General features: G+C 41.0%; 1 protein-coding gene across 1 annotated transcript; it reads left to right on the top strand.

The window, feature by feature from the left end:
- The first annotated feature begins 3,083 nt into the window (after positions 1 to 3,083).
- On the top strand, positions 3,084 to 19,483 carry tmc2b (transmembrane channel-like 2b). Its single transcript, XM_072664356.1, has 20 exons — positions 3,084 to 3,126; positions 3,342 to 3,383; positions 4,005 to 4,410; positions 6,748 to 6,894; positions 8,246 to 8,336; positions 8,442 to 8,523; positions 9,248 to 9,354; positions 10,187 to 10,285; positions 10,387 to 10,529; positions 10,984 to 11,131; positions 11,328 to 11,522; positions 12,289 to 12,468; positions 13,126 to 13,287; positions 13,982 to 14,110; positions 14,496 to 14,563; positions 14,767 to 15,006; positions 15,693 to 15,815; positions 17,047 to 17,125; positions 17,935 to 18,055; positions 18,979 to 19,483. The coding sequence occupies exons 1-20, from the start codon at positions 3,084 to 3,086 to the stop codon at positions 19,227 to 19,229; spliced, it is 2,856 nt and encodes a 951-aa protein (XP_072520457.1). The 3' UTR covers positions 19,230 to 19,483.
- Positions 19,484 to 19,491: the final 8 nt, after the last annotated feature.

Raw genomic sequence — 19,491 nt, 5'->3', positions numbered from 1 at the left:
TCAGACTAGTGTTTTAAATGACGATTTAGCTAACTGATGTAGCTGACCTAGGTAGTGCTCGGTTATTTAGCAAGCTAGTTTGTTATTTGCCATGTTTTAGCTAGCTTTTTACCTCAGACTAGCGTTTCAAATGAAGAACTAGCTAACTAATTTAGCTTACCTACCAAGTGCTAGGTTATTTAGCAAGCTAGTTTGTTATTTGCCATGTTTTAGCTAGCTTTTTACCTCAGACTAGTGTTTCAAATGATGATTTAGCTAACTAATTTAGCTTACCTACCAAGTGCTAGGTTATTTAGCAAGCTAGTTTGCTATTTGTCTTGTTTTAGCTAGCGTTGTTACCTCAGACTAGTGTTTCAAATGATGATTTAGCTAACTGATGTAGCTGACCTAGCTACTGCTAGGTTATGTAGCATGCTAGTTTGTTATTTGCCATGTTTTAGCTAGCTTTTTACCTCAGACTAGTGTTTCAAATGACGAACTAGCTAACTAATTTAGCTGACCTAGCTACTGCTAGGTTATTTAGCATGCTAGTTTATTTGTCATGTTTTAGCTAGCTTTTTACCTCAGACTAGTGTTTTAAATGATGATTTAGCTAACTGATGTAGCTGACCTAGCTACTGCTTGGTTATGTAGCATGCTAGTTTGTTATTTGGCCTGCTTTAGCTAGCTTTTTACCTCAGAGTAGTGTTTCAAATGACAAACTAGCTAACTAATTTAGCTTACCTACCAAGTGCTAGGTTATTTAGCAAGCTAGTTTGTTATTTGGTATGCTTTAGCTAGCTTTTTACCTCAGACTAGTGTTTCAAATGACGATTTAGCTAACTGATGTAGCTGACCTAGGTAGTGCTAGGTTATGTAGCACGCTAGTTTGTTATTTGTCTTGTTTTAGCTAGCTTTTTACCTCAGACTAGTGTTTTAAATGAAGAACTAGCTAACTAATTTAGCTTACCTACCAAGTGCTAGGTTATTTAGCAAGCTAGTTTGTTATTTGGCATGCTTTAGCTAGCTTTTTACCTCAGACTAGTGTTTCAAATCACAAACTAGCTAACTAATTTAGCTTACATACCAAGTGCTAGGTTATTTAGCAAGCTAGTTTGTTATTTGCCATGTTTTAGCTAGCTTTTTACCTCAGACTAGTGTTTTAAATGACGATTTAGCTAACTGATGTAGCTGACCTAGGTAGTGCTCGGTTATTTAGCAAGCTAGTTTGTTATTTGCCATGTTTTAGCTAGCTTTTTACCTCAGACTAGTGTTTCAAATGAAGAACTAGCTAACTAATTTAGCTTACCTACCAAGTGCTAGGTTATTTAGCAAGCTAGTTTGCTATTTGTCTTGTTTTAGCTAGCGTTGTTACCTCAGACTAGTGTTTCAAATGACGATTTAGCTAACTGATGTAGCTGACCTAGGTAGTGCTAGGTTATGTAGCACGCTAGTTTGTTATTTGTCTTGTTTTAGCTAGCTTTTTACCTCAGACTAGTGTTTTAAATGAAGAACTAGCTAACTAATTTAGCTTACCTACCAAGTGCTAGGTTATTTAGCAAGCTAGTTTGTTATTTGGCATGCTTTAGCTAGCTTTTTACCTCAGAGTAGTGTTTCAAATGACAAACTAGCTAACTAATTTAGCTTACCTACCAAGTGCTAGGTTATTTAGCAAGCTAGTTTGTTATTTGGTATGCTTTAGCTAGCTTTTTACCTCAGACTAGTGTTTCAAATGACGATTTAGCTAACTGATGTAGCTGACCTAGGTAGTGCTAGGTTATGTAGCACGCTAGTTTGTTATTTGTCTTGTTTTAGCTAGCTTTTTACCTCAGACTAGTGTTTTAAATGAAGAACTAGCTAACTAATTTAGCTTACCTACCAAGTGCTAGGTTATTTAGCAAGCTAGTTTGTTATTTGGCATGCTTTAGCTAGCTTTTTACCTCAGACTAGTGTTTCAAATGACAAACTAGCTAACTAATTTAGCTTACCTACCAAGTGCTAGGTTATTTAGCAAGCTAGTTTGTTATTTGGCATGCTTTAGCTAGCTTTTTACCTCAGACTAGTGTTTCAAATGACAAACTAGCTAACTAATTTAGCTTACCTACCAAGTGCTAGGTTATTTAGCAAGCTAGTTTGTTATTTGGCATGCTTTAGCTAGCTTTTTACCTCAGACTAGTGTTTCAAATGACAAACTAGCTAACTAATTTAGCTTACCTACCAAGTGCTAGGTTATTTAGCAAGCTAGTTTGTTATTTGGCATGCTTTAGCTAGCTTTTTACCTCAGACTAGTGTTTCAAATGACGATTTAGCTAACTGATGTAGCTGACCTAGGTAGTGCTAGGTTATGTAGCATGCTAGTTTGTTATTTGTCTTGTTTTAGCTAGCTTTTTACCTCAGACTAGTGTTTTAAATGAAGAACTAGCTAACTAATTTAGCTTACCTACCAAGTGCTAGGTTATTTAGCAAGCTAGTTTGTTATTTGCCATGTTTTAGCTAGCTTTTTACCTCAGACTAGTGTTTCAAATGACGATTTAGCTAACTGATGTAGCTGACCTAGCTACTGCTAGTTTATGTAGCATGCTAGTTTGTTATTTGATGTGATTGTTCTCTAACAGGAGAGTTTTATTAAGATTTCTTATTTATTTATTCATTTAGCATTTTGTTATATAAAGAATAGCATATTTTATATAGTAACATTTCACCTCCGAACTGACACAAGGCATATATATATATATATATATATATATATATATATATATATATATATGACTATTTTTTAGTAATAAAATGGTGGCATTTTGAGATCAGCAGTTTGCAACTCGTAGTGTTTGTTAACAGATGAAAACCAGCATTCCCAGGTGGTTTTTCTCCAGCGTTTTTATCTGTTCTCCTGCTCGAGATTTCCCCTCGGCCCTCCCGGGTTTCGATACTTATCTCCAGGGCAATATCATTTGCCGTAGTCAAGGAGATATCTGATGCTCGGTGGAGGCGCACCTGTTGCACACCTGCTGGACCCTGCTCAGGTGTTCTGTCCTACATGCCTTCACTCGCAAGAACACAGCTCTTCATGGGAATCCGTAGACTGAAGCCAGCACACTGCCACAATGCCGCGCAGGAAAAACGATATTGCGATAACCATGGACGATGGTGAGTGGATCAGTAATGTTGATTTTCTACACTCATGCTGACTTATCTGTGGAGGATTATCACCGGAGGAATGCTCAGGGCATTGTCTGAGCTTGCCGTGAGCAGACCTTTTGTTTGGGGGTGTTTGTGATTCTTAATTTTGCTTTTTGATTGTATTTAAATATGTTCCACTTCTGAAATATGCTGTGGTGTGTGTGTGTGTGTGTGTGTTGTAGTTGGAATGGAGTTTGATGGTGAATACAACAGTGAAAATGACGGTAAGTCAAATGGAAAGCTGAATTTTCTGTCTGTCTTTTGACTTTAGGAAGGCTCTGTCTGCTTATGCAGTATTGGGATGTTTGTGTGATATTTTGGTTATGATTTAATATATAGGAAGGATTTCTGGTTATGCTGGGTATGTTTTCATCTGGTTGACCAGCTTAGCTTTTGACCAGTGTAGGGTATGTTTTTGTTTTTGTTATGAGTTATGAGAGCAAGCTAGAGAACCAGTATGACCTAGCTTGACCAGCACGACCATGTATAGGGTATGTTTTCGTCTGGATGACCAGCTTTTGACCAGTCGAAAACAGCTCAGACTATCTGAAACCAGCAACCAGCAAAAGCAAGGATAGTTTGGTGAAAGATCAAATTGAACCCCAGCCCTACCTGGATTCCCTCCCCCTAAAGGAAGCCAAGCCAAGACATGTTTAGTGTTTAAAGTTTGGCTTCTTTAGTTTCTACAAGCTTCTATTACTTGTTATGTCTATAAGTAGCCTCAGCACTCCTTTGCAACCTTACTTAGGACACTGGGTTAGTTTGGGGTTAGGGGAAAACGGTGGAGAAAACTGTGGACCATTAGAGACTTGTTACTTTAACGTGCCTCACCTGTGGGCTCCTAGAGATCTCCAACAGAAGAGCGAGAGGAGGGAAAAAGGCCAAACCAGCTGCCCGGGGAAAGAAGGCCAAGCCGCCAGAGAGCGAGGAGGAGGAAGAGGACGACGAAAAGGAACATGCTCCCCGCAGGCGGAAAGCCAGGAAGAAGAAAGAGGACAGTGCGGAGGAGAGCGAGGACGAGCGTCCCCGTGGCCGAGCAAAAGTGGCAGGCAGGAAGAAGGCAGCCGCAAAAGCTGAGGAGTCTGAGCTGGACAGCGAAGAGGAGAAAGGGAATAAGAGGAGAGGGAAAGGAGCAAGCAAGAAGCACAAAGAAGAAGAGAACAACAAGGAGAAGAAGGGCAATGGAAAAGCAGCTGGCAAAGGAGGGAAAGAAAAGGGCGATGACAAGAAGAAGAAAGGAGACTCCAGCAGGTGCAGTATTCTGTAGGCGTCTCTTTTTTGGCTCCACAAGCTGATAGTTATCATTATAGTTCCTAACCTGGGGTTTGGTGCCCCAAAATAGTCAATAGCCCACGCTGGCCTACTCAAGAGGGAGGTTACTGAGTGTTTTACCATGACCAGTGATAGTTTTCATAGTTTTGTAAATCTTTTTTTCACTCCAGCTCAAGGGGGTCAAACCAATACCCCTGTGGACTTCAGTGATATTTTGGCACAAATACTTTCCAGTACTGTTAACCCATCATATTACCCAAATCCCACGATGGGTTTAAATACCTCAAACCAGCACCCTTTTTGGGGTTTGGTTCTCCAAACTAATACCCATTTTTGGTTGGAATTCCTGAACTGTGTAACAGTTGCATTAATCATTCCTACCCATAATCATCATTCTGAATCATTCTTGCCCAAATCAGGGATTCAAACCAGTGCAATTCTGTGGTTAAATGCCACAAACCAATACCCCAATATGGTGTATGCATCTTTCTGTTCAGTTTGAATAGGTCTCTTTATTTTTATGTGGATTCAAACCAATAGCTATTGCATTCCAGATACTCACATACTTGGCAGCTCAAGGGTCAAGTGTCATATGGGATCATGTATGTGATGACTATCCAGAACACCACAAACTTATTCAAATATGTCTGTGTTTTACTATTTGTAGCTGTGCTGGGGAATAAAATTGAACCGAAGATACCTCTCATATCACATTTAAAAGTGACTACCTCAAGATTAGAACTTGTTGCCAATATTCCTCAACTGCCTCAACTGCCTCAACAGCCTCAGCTGGAACTAGGGTTGGGCGATATTCACTTTTTTTCATATCATTATACAGTCTCAACATATCACAGCGGTATATGATATTATCGCACTCTACTTGCACGTACGTTGTGCAGGTAGTGCAGAAGGTTCTATAAATCAGTCATTTCAATTACAAAACAGTTACATATGTTAAACTACTCTGAATCAAGAAAGGTCTGGCAGGCAGAAAGCCCACGTATATTTAGACGAGAATGACTCAGATCAGACTGAATTTAAAGTATTTCCTGTGTTTTTTTACCGACACAAGTGTTGACGATGAAACGTGGCTGAGAGAGCGAAGTCAAACGACAGGTGTTGGGAGTAACAGAAAGGCGAAATCCGAGACCAATTCTAGCTGGCTATCTAGGCTTAGAGAAGTTAGCTAGAAGGCTAAACAACAAAGCAGAGACCATGTTCCAGCTAGCTCCAGCTCACATTTTTTAGAGAAGAAAGACTCATATCTGAGAGCACAATGGTCCTAGGAATGTTTTAAGGCACGTTTAGTAGACTGGTTCATCCAGGTTTGCTTGTTCTCCCTTTCAATTGAATTTTTAGCACCTTGCTAAACTCACAAGTGCGGTGGGATTGTTTTTTTCCACCTGTTTTCAGAGCTTGACATCACCAATTGCCCCTACCCTGTTTCTCTTATAAATGCACATGGGGGAATAAGCTTATTTGGCCGTGTACTAGAACTAGAACAGAAATTTGACGCATCCGACACGTCATCATTTTGAAATACTGTCCTTTTTATGAGACACCGTCAACATTTTTAAATACAGCGGTATTAGCTATTACTGTTATACCCCCAACCCTAGCTAGCACCATCCTAACCAGATGTTCATGTTTAGGGGATTACATTTCTTTTAGACTTTCAGGTCCACTGATCAACTGCAGTCTTTGCCTGTTTTAGTACCTCTGTTAAATGTAATGCATTGAGTTTAAACTTGCAACTCACATGTGCAATCATAAACCATAATACCTTATATTTTAGTTACTGGTTTTCAAGATCTGATTCTGGACACCTGCTTCTGTTTTTGACTGATGAAGTACTTGTACTTATTTGACTGCATGCTTGATTGAGCCTGATCAATTGTTTGATAAATTTACCTGACTTATCTTGCGAGGCAAGGTGCTGTGTTGACTGCAATAATACCTGCCACTACTACTGCCTGACAGTGCTATTCAGCTTTTTTTTTAATGCTTTCTTGCTGTGGATTCTGATTCTGCCTTTGGACACTTATTTGCATGACTTTGCCTTCCAACGGAAGAACTGGAAGTGCTCACAGTCTCTGGATTGTCTACATTTTCAACCTGACACTAATACAGCACTCGCTGAACTCTAATGAACTATTGGCTTCTGTATCGTCTGTTATGTGCAGCAGCATCCGTCATTACGGTGCATCAAGACCTCCTCTGTAACTGTTCAGATCCATATGGGATATATATATCTTGAGCCTGACTGGCCTGGACTGCCGTATTGTGAATGTGGGCTTTGATTTCCCTCTCCGGCAGCTCGTCCTCGTCCGACAATTCGGACGCCGAGTCTCTGTCGGAGGGTGAAATGGCTCGGCTGAAAGAGGAAGTGGAGGAGAAGAAGAAACTGATTGCAACACTTCGAAACAAGCCATGGCGCATGAAGAGAAGACTCCATAACTTGAAGTAAAACAGCTATTCATCATATCTCTTCTATGCTCATTGCCTAACCTGGGCGTTTGCCTTTGTAGTGTTTACAGTACTCTCCTAGCATGAGTTGTGTCTTCATTTTTTTCATGGGTTGTTGTCCTTGATTAAAAGTCTCTCCTTCCTCATCCTTGTGTTCTGCTTCCACAGTTTCAAACCAACTTTGTGATTTCACAAAGTAGGGTTACTGACCTCTGCTTCACTAATCTTTACATTTAGGCCCTGCTGTAGTTTTATTGCCAAAAAGGGTACAGAATTGTGCCATGGTTCTGGCCTTTTCTGACATAGCAATTCAAACTAGCAGTATTTTTATGGGGAAGTAGTTAGTCTAATGAGAATTGCACCTTACTACTTGTAGGGACCGTTAACCAGGATGACAGAAATCACCATCATGTAAAATTAACCAGACTGTAGTAGAAACTGAGCCTCCATGAACAGTCTTGGCTGAGTGATAGTGCCCTTGAATCCCTTACACCATGGCCCTGAAGTGAACCCTTACCTCAGACTGTCCCAGGCGGTCTTTTGGCAGAGTAAGCAGGAGTAGAGTAGTTTGGACAAGTGCCTTCAGGAGGTAGTAGAAACAAACTCTGGCCAGGAATGCATCGATAGCCTGTGTGGGAGGTTGGGTTTGTGGAGGTTGTGTTCGCTGCCCTAAGGACCTGAGTTGTAGGAAGAAAAACCTAACCCCTGATGGCGAGGGTGGAAACCGGGCAGGGTGGGCGGGTGGTTCCAGTGGTCCATTGTTATTAGTTGGATTGACTAGATTATACTGGATTGATTCCTGCCAATGTTCCCAAGGAATCTTAGCCCATTCCTCATGTACAGTGGCCTCTAGTTCACTAATATTCATAGCCATGCTGCTACCAGTTGCCTTTTTCCAAATCTTACCAAAGGTTTCATATGGGATTCAAGTCGGGGCAACTGTGAAGACCACTCCAGAATCTTACAGGACTTCTTTTAAAACCAAGCCTTGGTGGACTTTTAAGGTATGCTTGGGATCATTGTCCTGTTGCAAGGTCAAATGGTGCCCAAGGTTCAGGAGCTTTGAAGACATGATATTTAGCTTCAGTCACATTTTACAATCTAAATTCATGTATTTTCACCTCTCAAACTCCACAGAATCATCAACAGTTCCAGACATGCATTCCTTACTCCTGTGATTTAGTGTATCAATAACGTGTGAATAACGTGTATGAATTGTTTTTCTTGCATGATGAACAATAATCCATAGGATTATTGAGCCATGGAGTGGAGGCTGCACATTTTCTCTTTTCCATTGTAAAATCTATGCCATAGTCAAGGTCTCTTGTTGTTTGTAAATGGTTGTCAGGGAAGCCCAGGGGTTTGTGGAGAAGTTTGAAGGTGCTTTGGGTAAAGGGAAGGGGAGGAAGCTCTATGCCTTCAAGGTCATGATGACCAAGGTACAGCATCACATTACCCACTGAGACTTAAATACTGTAAGAATCTAAAGAATGTTTTTTGTTATCTTATATCCTAATACACTAAACTTTTTTTTTTTTCTCCAGAAATTGATCAAGTTCAATCGAGACTTTGAAAACTTCAAGACAGCATGCATTCCGTGGGAGAGGAAAATTAAAGAAGTAGAAAGTTGGTTTTGTTCATTTAAACCTGGTTTTGTCATACGTACAGTACCTTTGAAAAGTATGCACCCCCTTGGATGTTTTGCCCTTCTGTTGTTTTTATAGATAAAATCATGGTCAATATATTTTTTAAAAGATTTCTAGACAGTAGTATTGATTAAGTATTGACAGCCCTTTTCAAGTCCAGACACAAATTCTCTATTGGATTGAGGTCTTGGCTACTCCAGAACATTCACCTTGTTGTCTTAACGACCATTTCTCTGTAGCTTTTACTGCATGTTTTGGGCCTTGCATTGTCTTGCTGGAAAATAAGTCTTTTCCCTGACTGAATCACATTGTCCCCCAGGGTTTGCCCATTAGCATGACACTGCCACCACCATACTTCGCAGTGGGGATGCTGTGTTTGTGGTAATGTGCCACAGGATTTTATCTGGTGGCCAAAAACTCATCAGACCACAGAACCTTCTTACTTCAGTTGACGTTTGAGTGAACTGTAGTCCATGTTTAATTCTCCTTGTGCCTCTGTTTCACTTTATCTTTAGTAAAGAGAGTTTCTTTTGTAAATTTATGTCAAAAAACCCAAATGATATTGACCATGATTCCATTTATAAAAGCAGAAAGCATCCAAGGGGGTGAATCTCATTTTTTACACACTGTATATGATATAATATACAAACTGTGAAAAATGCCAGACCTGTGATGACCTGTGGTCTTCTTTTGCTCTTTCTAAGGTCACTTTGGGTCTTCCGTAGCCTCTTACTTCATCTTCCTCCGGTGGATGTATGGCCTCAACCTCGTTCTTTTTGGACTCATGTTTGGGCTTGTTGTCATTCCCGAGGTAAACATATAGTTCATGATACCTTTTGTTCATGAGGGCCTGCTCTCTATCCCTATTTGGATGGTGTTAGTGGTACATAGGGAGGTGGAGTAATGTCATTTTGCTACAGGACATCTGTCAGGATAAGAAATCTGAGATGGAAGTAGCTACTCGAGTTACGGTTGCAGTCACCTCTAAAAACATGATGATAACCTACTTATAGGTACTAATGAAATTCTGGTGTGAAAAGTAGCAGCTACCTGTTCATGACATGTATGTAGGCAATGGGCTATGCCTCACAATGACTTGCCTAAAGCTGCCAGCAGCGTTGCACCTCTGGGGAGTCCTTTGGTTCGTCTTCTGGATTTGACTGAGGTTTGCCACAGACGTGAACGACCCGAGATCTGAACCAGGCCCGATGACACTAAATGCCTCTATGAGCGCCTCTGTGCTTCACAGGATATGACAATATTTCCCCACATTTATTTCCCCACATGGGATAAAATATATACATGGGATTATAGTTACGGCTCGTTTTTACAGAAAGTAAAGGATGCTGGAATCTTTACTGATACATGAGTGTGCAGTCTATAAAAATAACAGACTGGACTTTTTTAATGCAATGTGAGAATTGTAGATGCATAAAGTGGAGATAAAATGGATTAAAGTATGTTTTATTTTACCCTTTTACTGAAGTAAGTGTAACATGTTACTACCCACCTCTGTTGGTGTTGACGTAAAATTCCAGAGATTTGGTCCAATCTTGATGCCACAAGCTCACACATAAGAAATTCACATGAAATCTAAACTTCTAAATTTCTTTGTTTTAATTGAACTTTCTCTCTTCCTCAAGGTTTTGATGGGTTTACCATATGGCTCCATTTCTAGAAAAACTGTCCCCAGAGATGAACAGGAGACCGCCATGGACTTCTCCGTGCTTTTCGAATTTGGTGTAAGGGACATCTTTTCATTGCTCTCCATTCCTGAAGGCAGAAGGCAGAGTCTTACCAATCAAATACTGGTTTAACTCCTTTTTTTCATTCTTATTAAAAGGGTTACTGCAAGTACTCCGTTATGTTTTATGGCTACTTTAACAATCAGAACACCATTGGAGTTCTCAAGTTCCGCCTGCCACTGTCGTATTTCCTAGTCGGAATAGGAATCTTCGGCTACAGCCTGATGGTAGTGATTAGGACGTAAGTAGTGTTAACTCTTTAACCTCCTTAAAGCTGAAAGAAGACGATTATAATAGTCAACTTGTTGTCAACTTTTCATCTGTTCCGGTCATAGACCTACTTATTAACACTAGTCTATTTTGGGGTTAAATTGGAATTTGGAAGGTGGTGGAAGTTTTGACAGTGATCAGAGCAGAGCATTGCGAATTATTAGGCTGTGACTCTGACATTGCCCTGTTTACACTTGGTCACTTCATGCGTCTTGAGTATCAGGATTATGGATCTGGACTGTCTCATGGTTTCTGAGCAACAGTTGAAGAGCCATTGACCAAGAGGGACCTTCCAATCCAATTTAACCCCTGCTCGAATTGTATTCACAACAAGAAAAATTTTCAACCAGCTCCAGTCAGACCAATCCATTGTTTCTCAATCAGACCTCACCAGTTTAGGTAGATAACGGACTGTCCTCTGACAGGATGGCGAGGAACGCCAATGAGGGAGGTGATGGGGGAGACGAGAGTGAGTTCACCTTCTGCTGGAAGCTCTTCACCAGCTGGGATTACCTCATTGGAAACCCAGAGACGGCCGACAACAAGTATGCCTCGATCACAACTAGCTTCAAGGTCAGTCATGCCAGACTACGTCACAGTATACAGTTTCTAAAAACAACTGTTTAAACGCTCCACACCTCAACTCAGGAACTAGAAAAAACACTGAGTTGGGTAATGCTTTGGCCCTGAATTTGGGAGCCCACATTTTTGGGTCATTTCTAAGGCCAGTTCTAGAGGCCTTGTCTAATTGCTGACTTTGTATTTTCAGGAATCCATAGTGGACGAGCAGGAGAATCAGAAAGATGAGAACATTCACTTGAGGAGATTCCTCCGTGTCCTTGCTAATGTGCTGATTCTCTGCAGTTTGGGAGGCAGTGGATATCTTATCTACTTCGTCGTGAGAAGATCACAAGACAATGCTAAACTAGATCCTAGCCAGTTATCCTGGTATCAGAAAAATGAGGTAGATATATATTTTTTTGGTTTGTTCCTTTTGTTCAAGTTGGTAAATTGTACACCTATAAAAGAAGATTGACCACTTGTTTGGCTTATAGTCTCAAAAACATTGCGACTAAAACAAAATCTTTCGAAGTGTAGAGCTTCACCACTTTCAAGCTGATTCATTTTATGCATATCTAGTCTGTTAATGTTAAAATAAAATCTGCTAAATATGTTGATCATTTTTAAGGTTTTCCAATTTTTTATTGTTTGCTGGAACCACATACTGATGATTTTTGTTCTGAAATATTTATTTCTTATTTAGTATTTTTGAGTCTATCTATTCTTAGTTACTAAAGCAGTTTATTACTGTACGTATTACTTTTTTAAGGACTGTTTTAAGAATTAGCTTGTCAGTGGTACTGAGCTTGTTTTCTTAAAAATGTATTATTATTATTATTATTGTTATTATTACATTAGACCCAACTAGTTGAGCCTAGATGCCTTCATGCACCAATCATGTTTTTTACTGATTTTCCTCATCTTTTTTTCTGATATTTTCGACTTTCAGTTTCGACTTTTGTTGTTTCCTTCCAGGAATGATCTACCTTCAATTTCATGCCCCTTTTAAGACAGTCGATGAAGCGTCTTGTTCCAAAATGATAATCATTACATGTACATTTTGATAATCAAATTGTACAGCCTTTATCAGATTTTTGTTATATTTTTTTCTGTTATTTATTATATTTAGTATAGGTTACTTTTATTTGAGTGGATTTTTTTACCCTCAGGTGGAGTTTGTGATGTCCCTGTTGGGCTTGGTGTGTCCGCCTCTGTTTGAGACCATCGCAGAGCTGGAGGATTATCACCCTCGCATTGCACTGAAATGGCAGTTAGGCCGCATCTTTGCCCTCTTCTTGGGAAACCTCTACACCTTCCTGTTCGCCCTGATTGATGACGTCAATGAGAAGGTATGATAGGCTCATGCTTTCTCTGGGCGAGCGAAAGCCAACCCAGCCAGCCTAACAAAAAGCATGTGTCTGTCTCTCTGCTGGTCTGGATGTCTCTCATTGGGCCGCATTCTGTATGTGTATTCCCAGGTTACAGGTTGATCAGCGTTGAATAGGCCTGATCAGTGTAGTTGAGATTAAACAAATTATATATAAATAGCTATCTGGATATTAGCAAAGAATACCCACTGAATGAATGTGCCACTATATATGCTTATTAAGAGTGCTGAGTGGTCCAGGGGACTAAGACACCGTCACTATGAACTGAGGATCGCTGCCAGAGTCCAAGAGAGCACAATTTGTATCGTAAATATGGATCCAGTTCATTCATCCAAGTTGGCTGCCCAACAATGCTGCATCAGTGGCAGTTGGAAAAGAGGCGCTGAGAAAAGAAATCAGCACTCACAGTTGATGGTGGAAGATCTAGAAGGGATGAAATTTCACCAACTGACTTGTTGTTGCAATGGTGGCTCCTATTACAGAACCACGTTGGAGTTCAGCGAGCTCTTTAGCACTAATGTGTGGAAAGGCAAACTGCATGGTTAAGTGCTTAATTTTATACGCCTGTAGCAAAGTGACTGAATGAAACCTGAATTTTTTATTTTTTTTGGTTTGCAGCTGGAGAAGGAGAAGGTGATAAAGAACGAAACGATCTGGGCTCTGAATCAGTACTACGCTAACTACACACTGTATCACAATGTGACGGAGAACATCCCCCCGCCAGACATAGCCCCCGCTGATGTCATCAGGGGCCCCTGCTGGGAGACCGAAGTGGGCATAGTAGGTGTTACCAACATCTGTTATTGTTACAGAACACAAATATATACATATACATACATGTCCGTATGTTTGTGGACACCCCTTCAAATGACGTTCAGCATTAAATTGCTGGCAAATACACACACATAGTCCCTGTAGAGAGGCACTGCCAATAGAATAGGACTGTCTGTAGCTGAAAAACATGAACCTATTGGCACCATGCCTCATGGGGTAGATGGGTATTAAGCCCCCCCAGCATTAAGCTGTGGAGCAGTGGAACTGTGATCTCTGGAATGATGGATGGTGCTCCATCCAATACTTTTGGGATATGCCACAATAATACCACTCGCAGTGGCCGGTGCCACTATAATTAACCAAGTAAAAACCAAGATTATTGGTTTGAGTCTCATCAGCAGTCGAAGTCAGAGAGAGCACAATGGACCTTGCTCTCTCATGGGGGGCTGGTTGATGGCACTTCCTCCCCACATCACTCCTAGTGTGATGTTCGTCAACACAGACGTCTGTGTATTGTGTATCGGAGCTGGGGCACCCTGCTTTCCTTTGGCATGCTTTCCTACCTAGTGGCAGTTCGAAAAGAGGTGATGGCGGGCTTCACATGTAGTCTTCACCCTCTTAGTGTTGGAGCATGACTAGAAGAGGGGATGGGTTTGTTATGATGATGTTCTATATTCTTTATTCCTGTTGCTGCATTTAGGAGTTTGTGAAGCTCACAGTGTCGGATATCCAGGTGACTTACCTGACCATCCTGATCGGAGACTTCATGAGAGCAGTGATTGTGCGTTTCCTCAACTATTGCTGGTGCTGGGACCTGGAGGCTGGCTTTGTGAGTCTGTGTTACTTTCGTGATGGTCAATGATAACTTGTAATGTAATAACTGAAGAGAGCGCTGACAGATTAGACTAGCATTCTATACTGTGTATACTCTTCTCTTCCCTTAATATTTAATCCCTAAATGCACACCAACACACACATACCAACACACACGCACAACGCTCCTTCCTTCACAGCTAACATATCACTCTGAGTGCTAGCATGTTAGGTGATACTTAACAACCACAGGAACACAGAGACATACGACACCATTCAGGTCACTTAATTACCGAGAGACAGAACGAGAGACAGTCAGAGAGAGAAAGAGAGCAACATCCTGTACCCCAGTATACCATCACACATATGCTGTTCATGAACTGATGTGTGTATTTTTGCAGCCCTCATATGCAGAGTTTGACATCAGTGGGAATGTCCTTGGCCTCATTTTCAACCAGGGAATGATCTGGTAAGAACAAGCAGCTTACAGCGCTTAGCTGTATTTAACAGAAGTCAGGGCTTAAGGTTGCATTCTTGATTTGCACTGGAGCTTCGAAGGCTAATGCGGCTAAAAATGAACGATCAGAAGCTAAAACAGACTACTTTTGAAAGAAATGAGTCAGGTGAGGAATTTGTGTGTGGACATCAGTATTTCTGTGTGTGCTTTTTTAGGATGGGTGCCTTCTACGCCCCAGGGCTGGTGGGCATAAATATTCTGCGACTGGTGAGCTCCATGTACCTCCAGTGCTGGGCGGTGATGAGCAGTAACGTTCCTCATGAGAGAGTGTTCAAGGCCTCCCGCTCCAACAACTTCTACATGGGCATCCTGCTGCTTGTACTGTTCCTCAGCCTGATGCCTGTGGTCTACACCATGATGACCATGTCCCCGTCCTTCGACTGCGGACCCTTCAGGTCCCATACACACACCTACACACAGCTAGCGAGTGTCCACCTGTGTGTGTGTGTTTAGCCCTGTTGTAAAATGGTCAGGAAAAGGTATGTTGTTATAGCTTTAGGAAAGATGATGATCCAAAACACTCAGTAAAAGCAACCCTAAAGGTGAGAACCAGTCACCTGACCTTAATCCAAGTGAGCAGCTTTTCATATCCTAAAAACAAAACTCTAGGCCCAAACAGGTAGCGACTGAAGGCAGCTGCAGTGAAGGCCTGACAAAGCATTTGGAGACTTGGAGATATCCATGGGTTCCAGACTTCAGACAGTCATTGACTGCAAAAAATATGCATCCAAGTATTAAAAATACTCCTTAAATGCATAATTAGTTAGTTTGTCCAATTAGAGTCTGTAAAAATGGAGAGGGATGTGTACAAAATAGCTCCTGAATGGTTTCATCATTTCTTTAAACTATTCAACACTAGTATTAAATGTGCTTCATGTACAGTCATGTGAAAAACACAGTACACCCTCTTTGAATTTGAGGATTTTACATAACTAGGTTAATACAACCTCTGATGAACAGCACCACTTAACAAATTACAGTGTCATTTTATATTTAACAAAAACTTATAAATTATATAAATTTATAAAAAATCAAACCTTGTGATTCCTTGTCTAAACTCTTGTGATCGTCCTGTGAACAGTGGGAGAGAGAAGATGTACGATGTGGTCATTGAGACGATCCAGAACCTTCCTCCTTTTATGGCCAGCATCTTCACCTACGCCTCCAACCCAGGACTCATTATCTCCATTGTGCTTCTTATGGTGTGAGTTTTTAGTGAAAGTATCCTGTTTGCTCTCTGTGTGTGCCATTTTAGCAAGGTACACTAGCATACTCCTCACATTAGCAGGCTGTGCTAGCATAAACTCTTGTTCCTTAAGCTATAGTAGACAGTAGATATCAGCAGTCTGCCTAAACAGGCTTCATTTATACATTGCATACTACGACTACACGTTAGCTGGTTGTAAACTAACTACTACTGTTTATTAGCACATCCAGTTTGAGCAGTATTTTTTCTGCAGTGTGAACGGCAAAAAGCTGCATGTGCAATTGGATTCAAACCCACCAAAGAAGCACTGATGATCTTGTTGATTCTTGACGTCTGAATCTGCAACAAGCTCTGCAAGTTATGCATGGAGGACCTGAACAGCCTTTTAGAAATCCATTAAACCTCAGCCGATTAGCCTGTTAGCTAATGATTAGTTCAACTCGTGCTATAGAGGTTGAAAAAGTGGGCTGGTGTGAAATCTAATAGCGTGATTGTTCTGGTAACTGGTTATAGTTGTTCCGTAATGCTACACACCATCATCTTAGCTTATAAATGTGACCTCTTTGCTACGGTTTGCCTGCCTCTCTTCCTATTTAGCGAATGGAACACATATGGATCCTTTTGCTGCGTTCCATTTGAACGAGGATGTCAGATTTTCTTAGTTCCAAGTAAGAAATTTCAGATGGAACGCTCCTACAAGTGGCATTTCCTACTCTGAAAGTCGGGAGAGCCTCACCAACCCTGAGTCTAAAATCTGAGCTGGCCGCAGCGTACATTAACAGTTATTAAAGTAGTAGTGTTATACAGTTTATTAGCATGTCTATCTATTTGTGTCTCATTAAATCAGTTCTATATACACAGAACTCTACAACTTCTAGTTGTGGATGCATTTCTGTGATATTTAGAGGCGCAAAATACAGCATAATACGCTGTTATCAAGTAGTATTGCTAACAGTGCTAACCTGGGACAATGCTAACAAGGATAGAGTGGCCATAAAACAGCACCTGCTGTATTGGATCGCTTATTCGAAGCCAACAGCCAAAACAAAATCACAGAAAGTATGCAAACTTGCAAGCTTGCAAATGTGGATTATATCTTTATATAATATATATATTATATATATTATGGATTTGTTTGCTTAACCTATTCCAAGGTATTTAGACTCACTAGCTGTTCCAACTGCATTTGCTGTTCTATGGAATGCATTTATTGACTGTTCTTGTGCAGGCTGGCTATTTACTACCTGAATACAGTCTCCAAGGCATATCAGAAAGCCAACGTGGATTTGAAGAGGAAGATGCAAATGGTGTGTACCACCCTCAGACATTTACTATTATATTATATGCAGTATGTTCATTAACTAATAACTGGTCTATGGTTTCTTTTACATTATTTTTATAATTCTTACTAGGACTTTGTTTGATAATTTGGTGAATACATACAGTAAGTTTGAATGCTATTTCAGTCACTAAGGCATAGTACAGCAACTCCATGCCAAACCAGTTCACTGGGATTCTGTGTCCTGTTGAGGTCCCTGCTCTAAAATTAGTCCTGACACGATCAGCCAATCTACCAAATTGTACTTCTTTAGCTATGAGGCTAATACAGCTGACAAGTAATGTAAGCTGCATTAGCAGCTTTTACCACAACCGTTAACATGGTGCTCCCTACATGCCTTAATCACAAGTAATCATGCACAAGTAATCCCTAATAGACTTTATGTGGTTAATAACGCTTCATCACGTACGGTTAGGGTTACAAACATGTACTAAAGTTCATAGGATAGCAGAGCATAGCTGGAACAAAAGCAGTAGCCATCTGAAAGTCTGAAAGCCTGAATTGTGTCTGTTTTTAGAGCAGTGGGACTCAAATTGGTCCTCAGGGATCTTCCAGATGGTCTACATTTTTGCCAACTCTCTTTTGCTAAATCTGTTGCAAGTTGGGTTGGAGCAAAAATCTAAACCACTTAAGTGGACTTGGACTTGAGTGAAATTGGACTTGAACTTAAGTTCAGGGACTCATTCTGATCATGTAACGGTTCGAAAACTCAGCAGCCTAGCATTCTGTAACGATGTATTCCAGCTGAAACCCTCCAGCCGTCTTGTTTGTTTTTAGCAAAGAGATGAGGAGAAGAACCGGAGGAACAATAAGGATAGCACCAACCAGGTTATGAAGGATCTCGAGGATCTTCTGCCCAACAAGTCTCTGATTCCACCACCTTCCGCAGAGGAACCAGGTCAGCACCCCTACCTCTCTGCTTTGTTCATTCAAAGGAATATGGAAAAGCACCATTGACATTAATATGTGATGATAGATGTCATATACTGTCATGAGCAGTCAGTGTTATGTAGCACTTGTTTAATATTCATCAAAGGAATGCATGCTGCTACCACCACTGTGTTTAACAGTTGGCCAGTGGGCAGTTGCTTCAAATTAATGTCTGTGGTAATATGTAGCTTCCTTGTCCAAGTCCAGTCTACAGGGACACTTATCCTCTTCAAACTCCCAACACCTGGGCCAGGTAATAAACACATGTAGGTTACTTTGCCCTGGTGTGGTTGGATTACACACTTAATGCAAACTACGAATTACGAGACGCACTGAGACTTTTCTTTGCTTTTAAATGAACAGTCATGCACTTTTGCTTGAATACTGCTATAGCGCTCTCTTGTGGCCAGACAAATGTCACAAAGAGCTTAATTTATTAAAGCTTGTTGTGAATTTTAGTGATCTTTGGAGCAGTGGTTCTCAAAAATCTTTGCCCAATTTGTGTTGCAAGTTGGGTTGGAGTAAAAATCCACCATCTGGACCAAAAGGCTGCAGGACACCTACATTAGCCATTCATGACAACTGCCATAAACCTACATAAACACTTATAAAGGCTTATTTCAATCAGCATCAGTTGTCATAAAGGATTGACTTCATATGGAATAAGTTCATATGTAGGTTCCTACATGGTTTGGTAGGTGTCCTGTAGCCAAAGAGACAGTCTTCTAGTGTTTTTTCTATTTGTTCTTCTATGGAATTGCTGGAAGAACCAATTAATCGCTTTATAACGTAATTATAATCAGTTTAAACCACTGTAACATCTCAGAATCAGTGCAGTTGAATATCTACCCTCTTTTTTGTTTGTTTGTTTGTTTTGCTTTTGAATTTCAGAGAATCCAGCTAGCCAAGTCCCTGCCAGCAAATCTCCGAAGGTGACGGGGAAAGCTGGGACGGCAGCCAGCGGGAAGGGAGTAAACCTTCAGAGGGACGTGTCACTGGCTGCCGCAAATCCCCGGGCACCAGTGACCCGCCCGCCGGGCCCGAGGGTTCCAGGGCCATTGCCTGGGGCCGGGCGCGGGCTGCCTCCGGGACCAGGACCAGGCCGAGGCAGAGGAAGAGGAGGACCTCCACCGATGCGATAAAGTTGCATACAACACAAAGAGACTGCATGAAGAAGCACAGAAGTAAGAGGACACAGTGCACAGTGCACCACACAACGCAGAGACTCCACAGGGACGTACAGTACACCCACACACACAGCACATGGACGTGTGTACCTGAAATGAATTTCATGCTTCAAAAGGGATCATTCTTTTTGTTACTGCCGTGTTTATTTGTACATAGTTTACACATTACAATGTTTACTCTTATTTAGAACTATATTAAAAATGAATGATGGAGACT

This window comes from Salminus brasiliensis, chromosome 20, assembly GCF_030463535.1.
Source record: "Salminus brasiliensis chromosome 20, fSalBra1.hap2, whole genome shotgun sequence".
NCBI lineage: Eukaryota > Metazoa > Chordata > Actinopteri > Characiformes > Bryconidae > Salminus > Salminus brasiliensis.
Note: the sequence above shows the minus strand (reverse complement) of the source record. Positions and strands in the feature narration are given on the sequence as shown.